Source organism: Anomaloglossus baeobatrachus, chromosome 10 (assembly GCF_048569485.1).
Source record: "Anomaloglossus baeobatrachus isolate aAnoBae1 chromosome 10, aAnoBae1.hap1, whole genome shotgun sequence".
Classification (NCBI taxonomy): domain Eukaryota; kingdom Metazoa; phylum Chordata; class Amphibia; order Anura; family Aromobatidae; genus Anomaloglossus; species Anomaloglossus baeobatrachus.
In genome coordinates this window covers 209,108,969-209,131,858 of record NC_134362.1, presented here as the reverse complement: position 1 = coordinate 209,131,858, position 22,890 = coordinate 209,108,969, and the positions used below count along the sequence as shown (strand labels likewise).

The 22,890-nt window shown below is 48.2% G+C and overlaps 1 protein-coding gene across 1 annotated transcript in view; it reads left to right on the top strand.

Moving 5' to 3' along the window:
• The window catches only part of BANP (BTG3 associated nuclear protein), a 469,223-nt gene that overhangs the window by 167,436 nt on the left and 278,897 nt on the right, over positions 1 to 22,890 (top strand). Inside the window, exons 5-6 of the mRNA XM_075326225.1 lie at positions 2,823 to 2,945; positions 9,116 to 9,288. Coding sequence (XP_075182340.1) covers positions 2,823 to 2,945; positions 9,116 to 9,288 — 296 coding nt within the window. The remainder of the gene's footprint in view (positions 1 to 2,822; positions 2,946 to 9,115; positions 9,289 to 22,890) is intronic.

Genomic DNA, 22,890 nt, shown 5'->3' with positions numbered 1-22,890 from the left:
TAAAAGGTCTGGGGTTGATTACAGGTGTGTGGTTTTGCATTTGGAAGCTGTTGCTGTGACCAGACAACATGCGGTCTAAGGAACTCTCAATTGAGGTGAAGCAGAACATCCTGAGGCTGAAAAAAAAGAAAAAATCCATCAGAGAGATAGCAGACATGCTTGGAGTAGCAAAATCAACAGTCGGGTACATTCTGAGAAAAAAGGAATTGACTGGTGAGTTTGGGAACTCAAAAAGGCCTGGGCGTCCATGGATGACAACAGTGGTGGATGATCGCCGCATACTTTCTTTGGTGAAGAAGAACCCGCTCACAACATCAGCTGAAGTCCAGAACACTCTCAGTGAAGTAGGTGTATCTGTCTCTAAGTCACCAGTAAAGAGAAGACTCCATGAAAGTAAATACAAAGGGTTCACATCTAGATGCAAACCATTCATCAATTCCAAAAATAGACAGGCCAGAGTTACATTTGCTGAAAAACACCTCATGAAGCCAGCTCAGTTCTGGAAAAGTATTCTATGGACAGATGAGACAAAGATCAACCTGTACCAGAATGATGGGAAGAAAAAAGTTTGGAGAAGAAAGGGAACGGCACATGATCCAAGGCACACCACATCCTCTGTAAAACATGGTGGAGGCAACGTGATGGCATGGGCATGCATGGCTTTCAATGGCACTGGGTCACTTGTGTTTATTGATGACATAACAGCAGACAAGAGTAGCCGGATGAATTCTGAAGTGTACCGGGATATACTTTCAGCCCAGATTCAGCCAAATGCCGCAAAGTTGATCGGACGGCGCTTCATAGTACAGATGGACAATGACCCCAAGCATACAGCCAAAGCTACCCAGGAGTTCATGAGTGCAAAAAAGTGGATCATTCTGCAATGGCCAAGTCAATCACCAGATCTTAACCCAATTGAGCATGCATTTCACTTGCTCAAATCCAGACTTAACCCCTTAACGACCGCGGGCCGTAAAATTACGTCCTAAATGACATAATCTTACTGCCCGCGGTCCTCCGGCGGCAGCATGCCGCGATCGGCACACATCTCAGCTGATTTTCACAGCTGAGATGTGTGCCTGCTAGGCACGAGCAGAATCGTTATCTGCTCGTGCCGATTAACCCCTTATAATGGCGCTGTCAATACATGACAGCGCCATTATAAGCGCAATCGCGGTAAAGTTTTACTTACCGCCGAAACCGGAAGTCACGTGACGCGATCACGTGACTCCCGATAGTTGTCATGGTAGTACAGGGTCATGTGATGACTCCTGTAGTACACATGAATTGGTTTCACTTTCGCTGTGCCCGGGGCACAGCAAAAGAGAAAGACAGCGTATCTGCTGTTTACAGCCTTCCAGCTGTGATCAGCAGATACTGCAGAGCGATCGGAATGCTGATCGCAATAGCCCCCTAGGGGGACTAGTAAAATAAAAAAAAAAAGTAAAAAAATAAGTTTTAAAAAATTAAAAAAAAACAAAAAAACCTAAAAGTTCAAATCACCCCCCATTCGCCCCATTGAAAATTAAAGGGTTAAAAAAATAAAAAATATACACACATTTGGTATCGCCGCGTTCAGAAACGCCCGATCTATCAAAATATAAAATCAATTAATCTGATCAGTAAACGGCGTAGCGGCAAAAAAATTCCAAACGCCAAAACGACGTTTTTTTGTCGCCACAACTTTTGCGCAAAATGCAATAAGAGGCGATCAAAACGTAGCATCTGCGCAAAAATGGTACCGTTAAAAACGTCAGCTCGAGACGCAAAAAATAAGCCGTCATTGAGCCTAAGATCCCGAAAAATGAGAACGCTACGGGTCACGGAATATGGCGTAAAACGTGCGCCACTTTTTTCGGACAAACTTCCGATTTTTTTTTAACCCCTTATATAAAAGTAAACCTATACATGTTTGGTGTCTACGAACTCGCACTGACCTGAGGCATCACACCCACACATCAGTTTTACCATATAGTGAACACAGTGAATAAAATATCTCAAAAACCATAGTGCTATCGCACTTTTTTTGCAATTTTTCAGCATTTGGAATTTTTTTGCCATTTTCTAGTACACAATATGGTAAAACTGATGGTTTCATTTAAAAGTACAGCTCGTTCCGCAAAAAATGAGCCCTCACATGACCATATTGACTGAAAAATAAAAAAGTTACGTCTCTCAGAAAAAGAATGGCGAAAAAAAAAAACGGAAAGCGAAAAATCGGCCGGTCGTGAAAGGGTTAAGACGGAAAGACCCACAAACAAGCAAGACCTGAAGGCTGCGGCTGTAAAGGCCTGGCAAAGCATTAAGAAGGAGGAAACCCAGCGTTTGGTGATGTCCATGGGTTCCAGACTTAAGGCAGTGATTGCCTCCAAAGGATTCACAACAAAATATTGAAAATAAAAATATTTTGTTTGGGTTTGGTTTATTTGTCCAATTACTTTTGACCTCCTAAAATGTGGAGTGTTTGTAAAGAAATGTGACAATTCCTACAATTTCTATCAGATATTTTTGTTCAAATCTTCAAATTAAACGTTACAATCTGCACTTGAATTCTGTTGTAGAGGTTTCATTTCAAATCCAATGTGGTGGCATGCAGAGCCCAACTCGCCAAAATTGTGTCACTGGCCAAAGATTTCTGGACCTAACTGTATAATGGATCCTACAGTTCGGCACGGTGGTAGATCTTTGGCTTTTCCTGCTTGATCTCTGTGGTCGGGGGATGTTGTCTCTTTAGCCGGGGTCACCAATTCTCCTTTGTGTGATTTTGTGCAGGTTTGCCGGATGTCCGGTGTGATCACTTTGCCTTTTTCTCTTTTTCATAGTGTTGTGCCACAGACGACAGTAATCCTGAATAATGAGAGACAGAACTCGTTGGCGACCAAACTGGAAAGTCAGGAGGAGTCAATGAACCGAGCGACAGAAAGCCTGGAAAATATGCTGAATAGGTAATGTGTCCACAGAACGGAGCGTAAAGTGACACGGAGCCACGATATTCACTGCCGCTAATGCCACCGCTCTGTCCTCCTCCGGATAGCACTGTATCTGCAGCACATCACCTGCCTATAAGATGCGATGTGCTGCCGATAACCGTGATGGAGTGACTGCGATTAGCTGACCAACAAGCGATTTGTTTCTTCATTAGCCGTCGACCACTTGATTACCCAGACAAGATATTGGGGTCAAACAATCTTGGCCACTAGTGAGCCCTTTTACTCTTGGTGCCCATTAGGCTGTTTTAACACATCAGTTTTTTGGCATCGGGCACAATCCGGCAAAAAACGGATCCATTGTCGGATTCGTTTTTCCCCATAGTCTTGTATTAGCGCCGGATTGTGCGTTTCATCCAGCATGCGCCGGATCCGGCAAAAGTTGTCTGTGCGGCCGCTGGACAGGACGCACCATGTTCGGCCTCTTTCACTTTTTGACATCATACGCAATCCAGCATTTTTTGAAAAAAAAAAAAAAAACGGATTTGGTGCCGGATTCGTTTTCCCCTCATGGTGTTGTTTTTGAGCCGGATTGCACCGCATGGCCTTGCATTTTGATCCGGCATGTGCCGGATCCGGCGAAATTTGTCTGTGCGGCTGCCGGAAGGAACGCCGCATGCAATGTTTTTTGTGTCCGGCAAAAAAACGGATTGCGAAGGATCCGGCGATGTCCGTTTTTTTTACAATGGAAACCTATGGGCGCCATTCATCCGTAAAGAAAATGGAATCTGGCGACAGATCCATTTTTTGTTTCTTGGCATGCCCTGAACATATGGAAATTCACTTCTGGAAAGAAAGAAAAAAACTCTCGCAGGAAGGGGAAAAATGAGACTGATCCGGTTTTTTGCCTGATCCGTCACATCAGTTTTGTCACAATCCGCGATGGATCCATCGCATCAGGCACAATCCGGTTTGCGCCTGGAACAAAAAAAATATTGAAAAAGTAAAGTTTTTTGGTGAAAAACAAACAAAAAAAAAAAAACGGACACCGACTGATTGGGCGCCATCCCACGTGTTGTATAATGGAAGCCTACGGGCGCCGGATCCATTGTAATACGGCAAAAAACGTAATTAAGCGATGGGCTCAGTATCACAATGGATCCATCGAAAAACAAAAGAAACGGACGGGAAAAAAAACTGATGCGACGGATCCGTTTTTTTCCGACGGATCCGTCGCATCAGTTTTTTCGACGGATTGTGCCTGATGCCAAAAAGCTGATGTGTGAAAGCCGCCTTATCTGCAAGGTGCAGGCGATAATTACTCAGCCTGGACCTCATAATTTCCTTCTGTAGCCACAAAGGCAGCTCATGGCCATACACAAAACTAAGATGAGACCCCCGCTATCCCAAGACGGGTGTGTACAATACTTATTAGGCCCTGTGCACACGCTGCAGTTTTTGACGCAGTTTTTTTAAATCTGCATCAAAATCTGGATGCCTCTCCTTAAGCCAGCAAAGTCTATCGGACTTTAGATTTGCTGTGCACACTGTGCGTTTTTTTTCCTTGCTGTTTTGATGCAGAAAATATCTGTAGTATGTCAATTATTGGTCAGGTTTATCAGCGTATTTTTACCTATTGACTTCAATTCATTGACTTTTGATGGCCCAAAAAACCATATCAAAACTGCATCAAAACAGTATCAAAATTGCATCCCACTTTGACACATTTTTTTTTTGCAGATCTGGTGTAGAAAATTTCTGCACCAAATCTGCTGCGTGTGCACATAACCTTACTCTCTCCCAATGCGTACCGTGTAGCAATGCTGTGATTGGGAAGAGCAGAGCCCTGTTCAGGACTACACATCCCAGAATGACCTTCTCAGGGGTCCATGTATGGTCAATCCTCAGTATTTACAGACACATTATTCTTCAGGGATTTCTTTTCACACTGTACTAAGGGAGACGCTGAAGCTACAAGCAGTTAAGCTTCAGAGTGCAGTAAGCAGGCAAACCACCAGAGGGCAACAGAGTAGTCAGTAAACCAGGTCAGCAGCAGGAAGTCTTGTCAATAGCACAGAGATAAGGCCCCGTTACACGCAACGACGGATCCAACGATATATTGCCGGGGTCTCGGATTCCATGACACACATTCAGCGTCATTAGCGACGTCGTTGCGTGTGACAGTAAGGAGCGACTGTTAACGATGGAAAATACTCACCTTATCGTCCATCGTTGACACGTCGTTCCTTTTCAAAAAATCGTTGATTGATGAGCTCGCTACGTGTAACACCTCGGGAAGGACGAAGTACAGCTTACCTGCGGCCGCCAGCAATGCAGAAGGAAGGAGGTGGGCGGGATGTTACGGCCGCTCATCTCCTCCTCCCCTCCGCTTCTATTGGCCGGCCACTTAGTGACACCGCTGTGACGCCGCACGAACTGCCCCCTTAGAAAGGAGGCTGTTCGCCGGCAACAGCGACGTCGCTAGGCAGATAAGTAGTGTGATGGCTCCTAATGATTTTGTGCGCCACGATTTGCCCATGACGCACAAACGACGGGGGACGGGTGCTTTCACCAGCGATATCGCTAGCGATATTGCTGCGTGGAACACCCCCTTAAATCAAATAGCGGTCAGGTGATAGCTGAGGGTCTGAAGCCGGGAAGTCTCGTATGCAACAGAGGGGAGTGACGGAACAAGGTTAGGAACAAGGATACAGGTTAGATGCCGGGAAGTCCATGTAGAAACAAGGGAGGAGGACAAACAGGTTGGGACCAGGATAAGACAGACAAGGAAGGGTATACAATAGACAGGAGCGGGTAGTCAGGGACCGGGAAAGACGGATGAATGAGGAGAGTACAGGTCACAACAAAGTAGCTGGGAGGCAGGACGAATCATGCTGCAGAGCATATACTATCACTGGCACTGAACCGGGGGTGCAGGATATAGTGTCCTGGAAACCAGAGTGTGGCAGGAAGGAGTTAACCCCTGACATAACCAGGCCAGAGCTGGGGGAGATAATCAAACCACAGCGGCCGATGCAGACCTGGATCATGACACTTCTATCTGAATTTCACCTCTTACAAGTTTATTATTCACAAGAAATTGTTTTTAATTAGCTGCCTTTTTTTTTTTGCATACTTCACTCTTTGCTCATTCCCTCTCGTCCTCCTGAATATTAGGAGATGAGTCGGATTTTAGAATTGATTTCTGTTCTGTAACACTGATATATACAGTGTGTCTACCCATATCCTGTATACACCGCACCTATATACAGTGTGTCCACCCATATCCTGTATACACCGCACCTATATACAGTGTGTGCACCCATATCCTGTCCACCGCCATTAACTTGAGAACGGCGGCAGCTATAGGCATAGAAGTGGTGTCTAGGTATTGTAAAGTGGCCATGCGCTACACAATGAAACCACCTATAGCGCCACCTGGTGGAAAACAACTGAATTAGCATTTTTATGTCGAAAACGGAACGAGATAGAGAAAAAAAGTGAATTACAAAGTTGTAGTGTGACGCCCTGGACTAGCCAGGTAGTCACAGGTAGACCCCCGCATAACACCTGTCCCCTAATAAGGTAACACCAGCCAACCATAAAAACCTAGTCACCTCCCTCAGAGCTTAATGGACACACCAGGGGGCGGAGCCAAGCGGTTGGCCATGCCCACCGAGGAGTTCAGAGGGCCTGAGGCAGGAAACACAGTGAGTTGAGTTTGAGTGTTGAGCAGTGGAGGAGGTCAGGCCTGTAGGACAGGTCTGTGACAGTCTGACAGGTGTGAGGGTCGGAGACCGGGCACCTTTGGCTAGGAGGCATACGGTGGCCTTAGCCTGCAGGAGCCGGGAAGACTGCTCGGTGGAACCGTGGTGGACTGGGACAGGGTAGTGGCCCACCGGTACCGACCCGGGAAACCGACTCGAAAACCGGAGCACACAGGGGGGTACTCAGACCCTGAAACAAGGTCCAAAACCCACTGGACTGAGTTATTTGACTGATTGCGGTCTGGACTTTAGGTCCTTTCCCACCCAAGTCCCGACTGAAGACATCAGCCCACCGAGGGGGATAGAAAGCCACCGCCACGGCAGAGAGATCCCACGGGCCAGCGTCTGCGGGCAAAAGGGCTCTCCCGACATACATACAGCCGGGGAGCGGACTCCTGTCGCTGAAGCGCACGCAGCCCAAATACACTACATGGTGCAGGAGAAAGGCCAAGACCACCGAACCGCGTGGGGGACCATACGCAGCCGACTGCGGGCACCGACCACCATCAACTTTGTTTACCAGAGACTTGTGTGTGTCAATAACAGTGAGTACAACAGTGCCATCCGCCCCCGCGCCGCCCTGCACCGCCCAGCTACTAACACCCAACGGGTCCCGGGGCCATCATCCTTCCCACGGAGGGGTTAACATTTTGCTGCATCACCATCTCCCCCGGGTGCCCCCGTAACTGCAGCGGTGGTGTCTACCTTCACCACATCCCGTGGGTGGCGTCACGAATTTAAACACGGCTCCGGCCGTGCACCTACCTAACACCCCCCTAAGTAGCACCAGCACCCTTTCAGAGCGAAGTGACCCCGGGTCCGGAGATGCTCGAGACACCCACCAACGAGCCCAGATCCGAGTGGCTCAGCTGCAGCTGAGCGCGGGGCGGTACAGTAGGGCATCATAAAATTCAATATGAATCCACACCTTGCATACAGAAATGCTGTGATTAGAAGGTGTAAACCTCACAAGGCTGCGGACGTGAAGCGATACCTCATGGAGACCTCCTACAAGTCATTGGGTATGGAGCTGTGTGGAGTGGCCTCCGCTCACCTGACCTGACCCCATTGGACTTCTTTCTGTGAGGTCACATCACACAGCAGGTGTATGCAACCCCTCCACCAACATTGCAGGACCTACCACCACGTATCACAGATGTGTGCGAACATGTCACCTACCATATTGCACAACGTGCAGCAAGATACAGTATGCTGTGCAGAGGCCAGATGTGCATTGCAGCCAGATACAGTATGCTGTGCAGAGGCCAGATGTGCATTGCAGCAAGATACAGTATGCTGTGCATAGGCCAGATGTGCATTGCAGCCAGATACAGTATGCTGTGCAGAGGCCAGATGTGCATTACAGCAGGATACAGTATGCTGTGCAGAGGCCAGATGTGGATTGCAGCAAGATACAGTATGCTGTGCAGAGGCCAGATGTGGATTGCAGCCAGATACAGTATGCTGTGCAGAGGCCAGATGTGCATTGCAGCCAGATACAGTATGCTGTGCAGAGTCCAGATGTGCATTGCAGCCAGATACAGTATGCTGTGCAGAGGCCAGATGTGCATTGCAGCAAGATACAGTATGCTGTGCATAGGCCAGATGTGCATTGCAGCCAGATACAGTATGCTGTGCAGAGGCCAGATGTGCATTACAGCAGGATACAGTATGCTGTGCAGAGGCCAGATGTGCATTGCAGCAAGATACAGTATGCTGTGCAGAGGCCAGATGTGCATTGCAGCAAGATACAGTATGCTGTGCAGAGGCCAGATGTGCATTGCAGCCAGATACAGTATGCTGTGCAGAGTCCAGATGTGCATTGCAGCCAGATACAGTATGCTGTGCAGAGGCCAGATGTGCATTGCAGCAAGATACAGTATGCTGTGCATAGGCCAGATGTGCATTGCAGCCAGATACAGTATACTGTGCAGAGGCCAGATGTGCATTACAGCAGGATACAGTATGCTGTGCAGAGGCCAGATGTGCATTGCAGCAAGATACAGTATGCTGTGCAGAGGCCAGATGTGGATTGCAGCTGACGGGGGCCACTAATGAGCACCATATGCGTGACCAGCATTCAATGTTTTGGGGGGGGGGGGGTCACGGGTTTCATATCATAGCATTTCTGTATGCAAGGTGTGGATTCGTATTGAATTGATGATTCCCTACAACTTTGTAATTCACTTTTTTTGTCTATCTCGTTCCGTTTTCGAAATAAAAATGCTAACTCTGTTGATGTCTACTGATTGATTGGCTACTTTACTATACCTAGACACCACTTCTATGCCTATAGCTGCCGCCGTTCTCAAGTTAATGGCGGTGGACAGGATATGGGTGCACACATCGTATATTAGTGCTCATGCGCATCATCATGAGCCGTCGGGCCAGTCTAAAGGACATTGTCTGATTATTTTCCAGTGCTAGTGGTGGACGGCGGCACAATACTATCGTGGTGAAGGTCCCCGCCCCCGATGACAGCCATAATGAGGACGACAGCGGGTCCGAAGCCAGCGACACCTTGTCCAACTCTGGGCAGTCGGGAAACAACAACGTCGGAAACAACGTGACACTTATCACCCTGAACGCTGAAGGTGCGTGATGTGACCGGCTGTGCGGGGCGCTGTCCCGAGGGGTCGATCTCTGTGTCATATCTTTATTCTGCAAATTAAAGGGGTTGTCCGACACTAAAATAACATGAACATAATAAACTGAGGCGTCCGTCACCTCTCAGCTCGGGAAGTGATGTCTCGTGGTGACTAGAAGATTGTGTCCCGATGGCGCGCCACTCACCTGGCCGGGGACGCTGGAGGTGAGTACACATCCAGCTATTATTTTAAAACCACCAAGGCCCCCCAAAAATGTATTTGGGGGTCAGACAACTCCCTTTTAATATTTAGTATAATCAGATACAATATAATGCTCAGAACATACAGACGCCTCCACACACACGTCTGTCCTGACTTGTTTTGGATGGGGGTGGTGGGCATCCCTCGCCCCGGGGGCTGCCGGTATTATTATTTCCTATAATAGACCATCACAGGAAGGAATTTCACGCTGTAGATAATTGTAGAGAGCGGGATCGCACATCTCCTCACCCCCTGTCACACGGAGATACCATGCTCCTGATTATTTGGGCTGTGGCGGGCTACCCCTGTGGTCACGGGCTCGGACGTATTTTGCTTTCTTCTCTCCTCTGGTGAGCTCTGCCATTGCGGATCGGCTCCTCTGGCCGGAGGAAGTTCCTCGCATTAGTTTTCCCTCTCGTATTTGATGCGTCCAGACCGCACTTGGCCGCAGAGCTGTCAGGTTTGGTTTGTGTCATGCGATGTGTCCGTGGGCAGCGCGCGTTGTACACATGGCAGCCGGCAGCAGCGCTCGCTCTGCTCCTGCGGGCTCGTGTGGATATACACTGCACAAATGTCAGACACTTTGTATGTATGGGCTCGGGGTGTCGAGTGGTTTTGGTGGTTAGTGGGAGTTTTGCAGAGCCCTGCGGCGGCTGCGTTGCGAATCATGCCAGGACGTTGGCACACGTTACTCTTCTCAAAACAAACACATGCGTTGGCAAAAGCTCTGCAGGAAATCACATCGGGACCTCGTCTTGTTTGCAGTTCAGGCAGACGCTTACGGCTTTTAATTCTTTTTTTTTTTTCTGTGAGTTACGACTATAGATCATAATTTGACCAAATTAGCAAATTCTTTGGCAGCTCCTTTCTAAGGATCCTGGTGTTTCCTCACTTCTCCGCTTTTGTCATTCTGGCCCTCCTCCATTGTACATTAATGCAGACGGTATACTGGACGTCAGGCGTGAATTCTCTAGGAGGAAGACAAATGTGAGCGTCGTTTGCTCGTTGCGATCTGTGAGGTTTCCGCATTATAAACCCCCTTTCCCGGCAGAACGAGCGCTCAGACTATTGTCTTCTGCCGGTAATTTCCACAACTGGAAGACATTAGTCCTCCCTGGTGTCCCCCGAGCTGCAGTAGCGTGACCCAGCATGGGTGAGAAGGTCTGCGCCGTACGGTGAAGCTGCCGGAAGAAGGGAACACGATAATCAGAGGATTTCCAGCAAGGTCACAGCACTTATCACAGCGCAGCTCATTATACGGGTCAAGCACCGAACGAAAGAGTCAGATTTTCCAGCATTAATCATGATAATCCTCCAGTCCCGTCTCTCAGGTAGTAAGAAAAAAAAAATCTGCCAGCCCATCCGCGTGTTAGAAGGACGTCGGTGGCCTCTCCAGACGTCCTCCTCCGGGCCCGGGATGCATTTGTTTTCCTTTGCAGTGACGGACTCGGTGCCTGATCCCGTCATGGAGCCAAGTCGGCCTTGATTTTGCATAACTTGTGGTAAATCACACGTTCCAGTGCTCTGGGGCTTTTCCATTTAGAAAAAAAAGACTTTGAAGTCTTCTCTGGATTGTTCTTAATAAAGCATGGGAATTTCTAGTCCCACAAACAGTCGCTTGTCACTTCCGGCCCCGTCCACGGCCGGTGTTTATTTTTCTTTTGCAGTCGGGTTAGGGACTGTGCGACGTTCTCATAGGGAGAAGCACGCTCCGGCAGAACGCTCAGGAAGGTCAGTCGAGGGACCTTTTTTTTTTTTTTTTTGGGAAGTGTAAAATTAGCCTTGTTAATACTGTATGATCTTGGTAATGTTTGTATAGAGGTCGGTCCTTGCAATTAACAAGCGTCTGTTTATCTAAACTGGAATCGAACTTTAAGATTACAACGATTCCAAAGAAGAATGGATTAAAGAGTCCGTGTCACGATGGGCGACACCTTGACGTTAGCGCTCCGGCTGACTCCATGACCTTGGTCCTCTGACCATTCTGCAGCAGCATGGCTCCTTTTCTTCCCTTTTGCTCATACATTGTTTCCCCAGTCCGCTCTGGCTGACTCCATTGCTTTGGTCCTCTGACCATTCTGCAGCAGCAAGGCTCCTTTTCTTCTCTTTTGCTCATACGTTAGTTCCCCAGTCCACTCCGGCTGACTCCATTGCTTTGACCATTCTGCAGCGGCATGGCTCCTTTTTCTTCCCTTTTGCTCATACATTGGTTCCTCAGTCCGCTTCAGCTAACTCCATTGCTTTGGTCCTCTGACCATTCTGCAGCGGCATGGCTCCTTTTCTTCTCTTTTGCTCATACATTGGTTCCTCGGTCCGCTTCGGCTAACTCCATTGCTTTGGTCCTCTGACCATTCTGCTGCAGCATAGCTACTTTTCTTCCCTTTGCTCATACATTGGTTCCCCAGTCCGCTCCGGCTGACTCCATTGCTTTGGTCCTCTGACCATTCTGCGGCGGCATGGCTCCTTTTTGTTCCCTTTTGCCCATACGTTGGTTCCCCAGTCCCCTCCGGCTGACTCCATTGCTTTGACCATTCTGCAGCGACATGGCTCCTTTTTCTTCTCTTTTGCTCATACATTGGTTCCTTAGTCCGCTTCAGCTAACTCCATTGCTTTGGTCCTCTGACCATTCTGGAGCGGCATGGCTCCTTTTCTTCTCTTTTGCTCATACATTGGTTCCTCAGTCCGCTTCGGCTAACTCCATTGCTTTGGTCCTCTGACCATTCTGCTGCAGCATAGCTACTTTTCTTCCCTTTGCTCATACATTGGTTCCCCAGTCCGCTCCGGCTGACTCCATTGCTTTGGTCCTCTGACCATTCTGCGGCGGCATGGCTCCTTTTTGTTCCCTTTTGCCCATACATTGGTTCCCCAATCCCCTCCGGCTGACTCCATTGCTTTGGTCCTCTGACCATTCTGCAGCGGCATGGCTCCTTTTCTTCCCTTTTGTTCATACGTTGGTTCCTCAGTCCGCTCTGGCTGACTCCATGGCCTTGGTCCTCTGACCATTCTGCAGCGGCATGGCTCCTTTTCTTCTCTTTTGCTCATATATTGGTTTCCCAGTCCGCTCCGGCTGACTCCATTGCTTTGGTCCTCTGACCATTCTGCAGCGGCATGGCTCCTTTTCTTCCCTTTTGCTCATACATTGGTTCCCCAGTCCGCTTCGGCTAACTCCATTGCTTTGGTCCTCTTACCATTCTGCTGCAGCATAGCTACTTTTCTTCCCTTTGCTCATACATTGGTTTCCCAGTCCGCTCCGGCTGACTCCATTGCTTTGGTCTTCTGACCATTCTGCAGCGGCATGGCTCCTTTTCTTCCCTTTTGTTCATACGTTGGTTCCCCAGTCCGCTCTGGCTGACTCCATGGCCTTGGTCCTCTGACCATTCTGCAGCGGCATGGCTCCTTTTCTTCTCTTTTGCTCATATATTGGTTTCCCAGTCCGCTCCGGCTGACTCCATTGCTTTGGTCCTCTGACCATTCTGCAGCGGCATGGCTCCTTTTCTTCTCTTTTGCTCATACATTAGTTCCCCAGTCCGCTCCGGCTGACTCCATTGCTTTGGTCCTCTGACCATTCTGCAGCGGCATGGCTCCTTTTCTTCTCTTTTGCTCATACATTAGTTCCCCAGTCCGCTCCGGCTGACTCCATTGCTTTGGTCCTCTGACCATTCTGCAGCGGCATGGCTCCTTTTCTTCTCTTTTGCTCATACATTAGTTCACCAGTACGCTCTGGCTAACTCCATTGCTTTGGTCCTCTGACCATTCTTCAGAGGCATGGCTCCTTTTCTTCTCTTTTGCTCATACATTAGTTCCCTAGTACGCTCCGGCTGACTCCATTGCTTTGGTCCTCTGACCATTCTGCAGCGGCATGGCTCCTTTTCTTCTCTTTTGTTCATATATTGGTTTCCCAGTCCGCTCCGGCTGACTCCATTGCTTTGGTCCTCTGACCATTCTGCAGCGGCATAGCTCCTTTTCTTCTCTTTTGTTCATACATTGGTTCCCCAGTCCGCTCTGGCTGACTCCATTGCTTTGGTCCTCTGACCATTCTGCAGCGGCATAGCTCCTTTTCTTCCCTTCTGCTCATACATTGGTTCCCCAGTCCGCTCCGGCTAACTCCATTGCTTTGGTCCTCTGACCATTCTGCAGCGGCATGGCTCCTTTTCTTCCCTTCTGCTCATACATTAGTTCCCCATTCCGCTCCGGGTGACTCCATTGCTTTGGTCCTCTGACCATTCTGCAGTGGCATGGCTCCTTTTCTTCCCTTCTGCTCATACATTGGTTCCCCAGTCCGCTCTGGCTGACTCCATTGCTTTGGTCCTCTGACCATTCTGCAGCGGCATGGCTCCTTTTCTTCTCTTTTGTTCATACATTGGTTCCCCAGTCCGCTCTGGCTGACTCCATTGCTTTGGTCCTCTGACCATTCTGCAGCGGCATGGCTCCTTTTCTTCCCTTCTGCTCATATATTGGTTTCCCAGTCCGCTCTGGCTGACTCCATTGCTTTGGTCCTCTGACCATTCTGCAGCGGCAAGGCTCCTTTTCTTCCCTTCTGCTCATATATTGGTTCCCCAGTCCGCTCTGGCTGACTCCATTGCTTTGGTCCTCTGACCATTCTGCAGCGGCATGGCTCCTTTTCTTCTCTTTTGCTCATACATTGGTTCCCCAGTCCGCTCTGGCTGACTCCATTGCTTTGGTCCTCAGACCATTCTGCAGCAGCATGGCTCCTTTTTGTTCCCTTTTGCTCCGCTCTGTGGCCCTCCTTTTTTTTTGATTAGGAAGTTTTTAATGCAGTGGAAATATTTGCTGTGGTCTGCTCCGTGTGCATGGTTACTTGGCAGGTTCCCTCTCTGCACAGATGTTTCTGGCCTTTTATGTTGCTCACTTCATATGTAAATGTCAAGGAACCTGCCAATCCATTAATATTTCTTGGGAACGGTTTCCCTTGGATGTCTGTAACAATCGGCTATGAAATATCTATTCGGGACTTATGAGCAATTACTCGCCTCCCACCCCAGTAATTAAGTGCGGCTGCCATCAGCTGTAAGGGATGAAGCGCGCTCCGGCCGCTCGGATCAGACCGCGGACAACACGGGTGTCGTGATGAGCTGCCTTCTCCGAGGTGCGATCCATCCGGATTATACGGGCCACCACGTTAATCCCCTCGCGGGTGTATCCCTGCGCCGATTCGCCCAGACCTTCCAGTAAAGCCTCTGTCATCGCAGAAGCCACGGTAATGACACAGGACGCCGTCCAACTGGCAAGCGCCGCAGCCGCACAGTCCCAGGTGTTTCGGTGACTTCATTCCCTTTATGCTAGAAATGAAATAATACGTCGTCGTCAACACCTCGGCCCCTGTAGATATAAAGGCGAGCGACGCTGAGAACACCTGCGGCCGGCCCCATCTGATTGCACTAATTGGGCGGCTACAATAAAAAGCTTCCCTGTAAAATGGGTTTATTTCTACAAATATTGTTGAATATCTCAGCAATTTTTTTTCCTGTTGCAGCAGAGATTCCCTTTAGATTAGCAATCCGTGATATTTGTCATTCTCCAGTATCCTGCAAACCAAAGGTATACAGCCCTGGAGGAGGGATCGGATGCTCCGCACCGCGCCGACGGGTCGCTCTTCTATATGGACCTAATAGCTGAGCTCAGTGATACAACACTTCCATACTGCTAATGGCCAATGTACACCGTGTGCAGAATTATTAGGAAAGTTGTATTTTAGAGGATTTTTTTTTATTATTGATCAACAACTGTGTTCTCAATCAACCCAAAAGACTCATAAATATCAAAGCTTAATATTTTTGGCAGTTGGAGGGGTTTTTAGATTTGGCTTCTTAGGAGGATTCTGTTTGTACAGGTGACTATTACTGTGCAGAATTATTAGGCAACTTAATAAACACCAAATCTATTCCCATCTCACTTGTTTATTGTCACCAGGTAAACCAATATAACGGCACGAAATGTAGAAATAAACATTTCTGACATGCAAAAACAAACCCCCCAAAAATGAGTGCCCAATATAGCCCCCTTTCGTTCTGATGACACTCAGCAGTCGACCATCCATAGATTCTGTCATTGCTTGATCTATTTACCATCAACATTGCGTGCAGCAGCCACCACAGCCTCCAGACACGCTCCCAGAGGTGGACTGTTTTCCCTCCCTGTAGATCTCACATTTTATGAGGGACCACAGGTTCTCTATGGGGTTCAGATCAGGTGAACAAGGGGGCCATGTCATTACTTTCTCATTTTTTAGACCAGTGGTGGGCAATTAATTTTCCCATGGGGCCGCATGAGAAATTGGGATTGGTTTAGAGGGCCGGACTAATATAATTAACTCAGTTCTACCCAATATACTACATTACTACACCCCCTCCATATACTACACCTGTAATAAACTACATCACTACACCCCTATATACTACACCTGTAATAAACTACACCACTACACCCCCATATACTACACCTGTATTATACTACACCCCCTCTATATACCTGTAATATACTACACCCCCATATACACCTGTATTATACTACACCACTATATACTATCACTACACCCCATATACTACACCTGTAATATACTACATCACTACATCCCTATATACTACACCTGTAATATACTACACCTCCATATAGCACACCTGTAATATACTACACCTCCATATAGTACACCTGTAATATAGTACACCTGTAATATACTACACCTCCATATAGCACACCTGTAATATACTACACCTCCATATAGTACACCTGTAATATACTACACCTCCATATAGCACACCTGTAATATACTACATCACTATACCCCCATATACTACACCACTATATACACCTCCATATAGCACACCTGTAATATACTACACCTCCATATAGTACACCTGTAATATACATCACTATACCCCCATATACTACACCACTATATACAACACCTCCATATAGCACACCTGTAATATACTACACCTCCATATAGTACACCTGTAATATACTACACCCCCATATGTCACACACCCTGCTTCCCATACAGCCTGCACCCCCATATCACACACACTACACCCCCATGTGTCACACACCCTGCTCCCCATACAGCCTGCACCCCCATACCACACACACTACACCCCCATGTGTCACACACTTTACTCCCCATACAGCCTGCACCCTCCATATCACACAGACTACACCCCCATATGTCACACACCCTGCACCCCCATATCACACACACTACACCCCCATGTGTCACACACCCTACTCCCCATACAGCCTGCACCCCCATATCACACACCCCCTACACCCCCATGTGTCACACACCCTGCTGGCTGCTCCCCATACAACCTGCACCCCCATATCTCACACACCCTGCTCCCCATACAGCCTGCACCCCCATATCACACACCCCCTGCCCACATCTCACCCTGCCTGTACCCCAACTTACCCCTCTCAAACACTCTGCACCCCTTCACATCCTTCTGTCACAGTCTGCAGCCCTCATATGCCCCTCACCCTGCACCCCCCCCCCTTCCCCCTCATGTCCCCTCTTTTCTCATTACCAGTCATCATGTGTCCAAATCTCCGTCAGGATTCAGCATCTCTTGCTTTCTGCCCGACATCCTGTGTCTCCTCCCAAACAGTCACATGGGTGTGACGTTATCGCAGGTCCTGCAGGATGGATTATCCCGTCTGCTGTGCAGGAGCACTCCTGCTCTGCTGCAGCTCAGACACAGCTGGTGGGGCTCTCCAGGTCAGGGGCCCCTCTCACAGGCCGGCCCCCTGACGGTCGCATTGTCGGCCACTACACAGCGGCACTACACATAGGGGCCCGGCAGTCTGCTCTGCAGAGCGGCTCCCGGGCCCCTATAACCCTGCGGGCCTGGTCGCAGTGGCGACCTCTGTGACCGCAGTCGTTACGCCCCTGACCCCATGTACTACACCACTATATACACAACACCATATACTACACCTGTAAAACTACACCACTACACCCCCAGTATTAGTCACCAGTCCCCCCTCCCCCATTGTCCGCTCCTCAGCTTATTAGTCAATACTTACCTCTCCCTTGTTTTTGTCCCCGTCCTCAGGCACCTCCGTACAGGCCCCCTGCTGAGCTGCTCCTTCTCTTATACGGGCCCTGGCTGCGCTGATGCTGTTCTGCGAAAGGCCCCCGCCGCTGCTTCTCTACGTGAAGGCCCCCGCTGTGCTGCTCCTTCTCCTGCCGGCTGGGCGGGAACTTTTGAAATGACACACGCAGCGCAGTACTGATAACATCAGAGCGCGCGCGTGTGTCACTGACAAAGTGCCGGCAGGGAACAGAGGAGAGACTCCTGCGTTCCGCTGCCTGCACTTGCTGTGCGGAGCTGCAGGATCTCTCCCTGCTCGGCACGCTGCAGCCTGGCCCCACTGCACCGGCTGAAGACGGGCAGGCCGGTCACAGAGAGTAGGCGGGCCGGATGTGGCCCGCGGGCCGCCCCTTGCCCAGGTCTGTTTTACACCTTTACTGGCCAGCCACGCTGTGGAGTAGTTGGATGCATGTGATGGAGCATTGTCCTGCAGGAAAATCATGGTTTTCTTGAACAATAGCGACTTCTTCCTGGACCACTGCTTGCAGAAGTTGTCTTCCAGAAGCTGGCAGCAGGTCTGGGAATTGAGCTTCACTCCATCCTCAACCCGAAAAGGTCCCACAAGTTGATCTTTGATGATCCCAGCCCATACCAGTGCCCACCTCCACCTTGCTGGCGTCTGAGTGGGAGTGGAGCTCTCTTTACTGATCCAGCCTCTGGCCCATCCATCTGCCCATCAAGAGTCACTCTCATCTCATCAGTCCATAAAACCTGTGAAGAATCCGTCTTCAGATATTTCTTGGCCCAATCTTGAGGTTTTATCTTCTGTTTCTTGTTCAGAGGTGGTGGTTTTCAGCCTTCCTTACCTTGGCCTGTCCCTGAGTATGGCGCACCTTGTGCTTTTTGATACTCCAGTAACGTTGCAGCTCTGAAATATGGCCAAACTGGTGGCAAATGGCCTCTTGGCAGCTTCACGCTTGATTTTCCTCAATTCATGGGCAGTGATTTTGCGCCTTTTTTGCCCAGCACGCTTCTTGCGACCCTGTTGGCTATTTGCCATGAAACGCTTGATTGTTCGGTGATCACGCTTCAAAAGTTTGGCAATTTCAAGACTGCTGCATCCCTCTGCAAGACATCGCACAATTGTGGACTTTTCAGAGCCCGTCAAATCTCTCTTCGGACCCATTTTGCCAAAGAAAGTAAGTTGCCTAATAACTAAGCCCCCTTATATAGAGTGTTGTGTCATTACACCGCACCCCTCCTCATTACAGAGATGCCATCACCTGATTTACTTCATTGGTAGTTGGCTCTCAGCCTATACAGCCTGGAGTAGGATGACCTGTATAAAAAGTATCATGTGAGCAAAATACTAATAATAATAATGATAATAAATACTAATTAATAATAATAATAATAAAATAATAATAATTGCCTAATAATTCTGCACACAGTGTATTTCAGGACCCCCTTAACATACCCTGAAACGTTATATGTTTTCATTGGACACCCCGTCCTGATCCTGTCCCTCGCCTGCAGCTTACTGGCATTGAGCTGCCATTGATCAGGCTGATTTGTCGCAGTGGCTTATCCTCCGGAGTTTCGCGCCGTCTGCCTCGCACATACAGTAGCCATTGCTGCTTTCTTTGACTGCAGATGTGAAGTTATACATCCCAAAAAGCTCCTTTCCAAATCCTAGATTTACAATAACCCTCCCCCCCATCTCCTAGGACATAGTGGTAGCGGATGGCTCATTCCTGTATACAAAGTGGGGAACACCGGTTAGGGATAGCGGGGCTCAGAGGACAAGGGACCGCTGTCTGCATCTGTGCGGAGCCGCGGCCGGCAGGTGCTTTATTAAGGATGATGGATGCTCGCTGTCACTTGGGGCTCCTGCTGTGAAGGACCTCGCTTTTTGGCTCTTCATTACTTGCTCCACTTTCTATTCCCATTTTGGCCTGCAGCGTATTACAGTTCCCATTGAATCATTTGCCAATGTAATTTGTAACCTTTTGTGTCCTCTGGAGCAAATGACATCACTTTGGTTCCTACTTCTATCAGATCCTGTCCAGGGTCAGTGTTTTGCACGCAAAGCTAAGTAATCCCGCGTGCACCCGGCTCGCTGTGCGTTTAACTGAGAGCTTAAACCGGTGCCCATCGTACGTGCCGGGCCCGGGCGACAGCGGCGTAAAATAAAATCTACCCGCCCCCTCCACCCCCCCCGACAGATCCAGCCCACGTTGCTCACATCTGTGCACCCGTGACTGACGTGCGGATCGTTACGGCTTCCATTGATTAATCATCTGTCAGTGTCATCTCACCTGCCTCCTCTGCCCGGGGCCAGCGTACGAGACGTTTTATGGCCGATTCCACCCTCCATATATAATAATCATCTTTAGCATTCTGCGGCTCCTCCAGATGTTACGTTCTGGGTCTTATTTTTTTTTAATTTCATTGGAAGCCGGTGGTGATTCCTGCTCAATAATCTCACAGTGTTTATAGGCTTTGTAAATATCTGATCTCAGAGGAACAACGTAAGAAGAAATGTCCGGGTGCGGCACGCGCTTTACAGCCATAAATGACACTTTCCAAGCCCCTTGTCCAAATCCTTTACACACAGATTAGTGCGGCCCGAGATACTTGTGAAATGCGACTGCAACGCTGGGGTTCTGCTTCCTGGGCTTTGTTTTCTTCCAGCCTGTGCTTCGTGGACTCCATTTATTACACATCTATATTGCATTGTATCTTCCCGCACAGAAATTAGGATTTTTGTGATGGTTACACATAGCACCACCATATTCAGTAGCGCTGTACAGAGACCATAGTCACTCATTAAGAAACCATGTGATCGATGAGTATATTTCCACTTTTATTTTTCTTGTTTATATATATAGCCTTTGTTTTCCATGATTGCTTAGTCCTAATTTTTGGCATTTTTCATGTTCCAAATGTGTTTTAGGTTTTTTTTTTTACATTTTTTATTAACTGTAAGCGTCGATAGCATAAGATCACGTTACCTTGAGTTCCCCCTTCTGTTATTTTAATGTATAGTATTTATATATATATAATTTTATATATATGTTTGTATATACTGTATATGTGTGTGTGTGTATATATATATATATATATATATATATATATATATATATATATATATATATATATATATATATATATATATATATTTATTTATTTTGTGTTTTATGCGGTTGTACCAAAATCTGTTGTTTTGGTCATTTTATTTTTCTTTGCTTTGTATGATTTACTTACTTTATTGATTTATTTGTTCGTGCATTTATTGGGTTTTGGTTTTTTTTCCCCCTGGAATTATTTGTTCTGTATTAAAAACCTTTAAAGGACATTTCAGTTTTTTAAATATATGTAGAATTTTTATACCTGATTTCCCTGTAACCGGGGCTGGTATTTCGGTCCCATTGACAGGGGAAAGTCAATTCCCGGAGTCCACTGTAGAGGTGATCTGGGTCTTCAAGGATCCTGCTGATAATCATGTGATCACTGGGACTGGAGGAGAAAGCGCCATCACCACTCTTTGAGCAGCATACACAGCGTCTGGTCTTGTCTATGCGGCCCCCTGCCCTCTCTGACAGCGGCCCCCGGCTCTCTCTGACGGCGCCCCCCGGCTCTCTCTGACGGCCCCCCCTGCCCTCTCTGACGGTGGCCCCCTGCCCTCTCTGACGGTGGCCCCCTGCCCTCTCTGACTGCGGCCCCCTGCCCTCTCTGACTGCGGCCCCCTGCCCTCTCTGACTGCGGCCCCCTGCCCTCTCTGACTGCGGCCCCCTGCCCTCTCTGACTGCGGTCCCCCGTGTTTATTTTCTCCAGTAAATGGTTCTCGATGTGACCTGAGATGTTCACCTTCCTCCAGTACCGGCTGTCACCTGCAGGGGGAGCTGTAAATCTCCGTGTGAGGCTGATCCCGCTCAGTCCCTGCAAAATCCCAGCTGTGCTTCAAAAACGCTCATTCTCTTCATAAAAAAAAGCTAAAATTAGTTGATCCCCAAAGAATTCAGCAACGATAATCAGCTTCATTCTTGTTTATAAGCCGGGATGTGTATGCGAAGATTCAGTTACAGTATAAACACAGTAACGGAGGGAAACAGTCTGGATGAGGACTACACGAGCGTATACACAAACACACAGGACGCGGCCCCCGCCCCGGCCGCTATGTGGGGTACAGAGGGTCTATGAAAGCTTAAGTATTACAGAACTACAACTCCCATCATGCCCGGAAAGCAGAATAGTGAGTGCAGCTCTGGAGTATAATACAGGAGGTAACTCAGGATCAGTAATGTATGTACACAGTGACTGCACCAGCAGAATAGTGAGTGCAGCTCTGGAGTATAATACAGGAGGTAACTCAGGATCAGTAATGTAATGTATGTACACAGTGACTGCACCAGCAGAATAGTGAGTGCAGCTCTGGAGTATAATACAGGAGGTAACTCATGGTCAGTAATGTAATGTATGTACACAGTGACTGCACCAGCAGAATAGTGAGTGCAGCTCTGGAGCATAATACAGGAGGTAACTCAGGATCAGTAATGTAATGTATGTACACAGTGACTGCACCAGCAGAATAGTGAGTGCAGCTCTGGAGTATAATACAGGAGGTAACTCAGGATCAGTAATGTATGTACACAGTGACTGCACCAGCAGAATAGTGAATGCAGCTCTGGAGGATAATACAGGAGGTAACTCAGGATCAGTAATGTATGTACACAGTGACTGCACCAGCAGAATAGTGAATGCAGCTCTGGAGGATAATACAGGAGGTAACTCAGGATCAGTAATGTATGTACACAGTGACTGCACCAGCAGAATAGTGAGTGCAGCTCTGGAATATAATACAGGAGGTAACTCAGGATCAGTAATGTAATGTATGTACACAGTGACTGCACCAGCAGAATAGTGAGTGCAGCTCTGGAGTATAATACAGGAGGTAACTCAGGATCAGTAATGTAATGTATGTACACAGTGACTGCACCAGCAGAATAGTGAGTGCAGCTCTGGAGTATAATACAGGAGGTAACTCATGGTCAGTAATGTAATGTATGTACACAGTGACTGCACCAGCAGAATAGTGAGTGCAGCTCTGGAGCATAATACAGGAGGTAACTCAGGATCAGTAATGTAATGTATGTACACAGTGACTGCACCAGCAGAATAGTGAGTGCAGCTCTGGAGTATAATACAGGAGGTAACTCAGGATCAGTAATGTAATGTACACAGTGACTGCACCAGCAGAATAGTGAGTGCAGCTCTGGAGCATAATACAGGAGGTAAC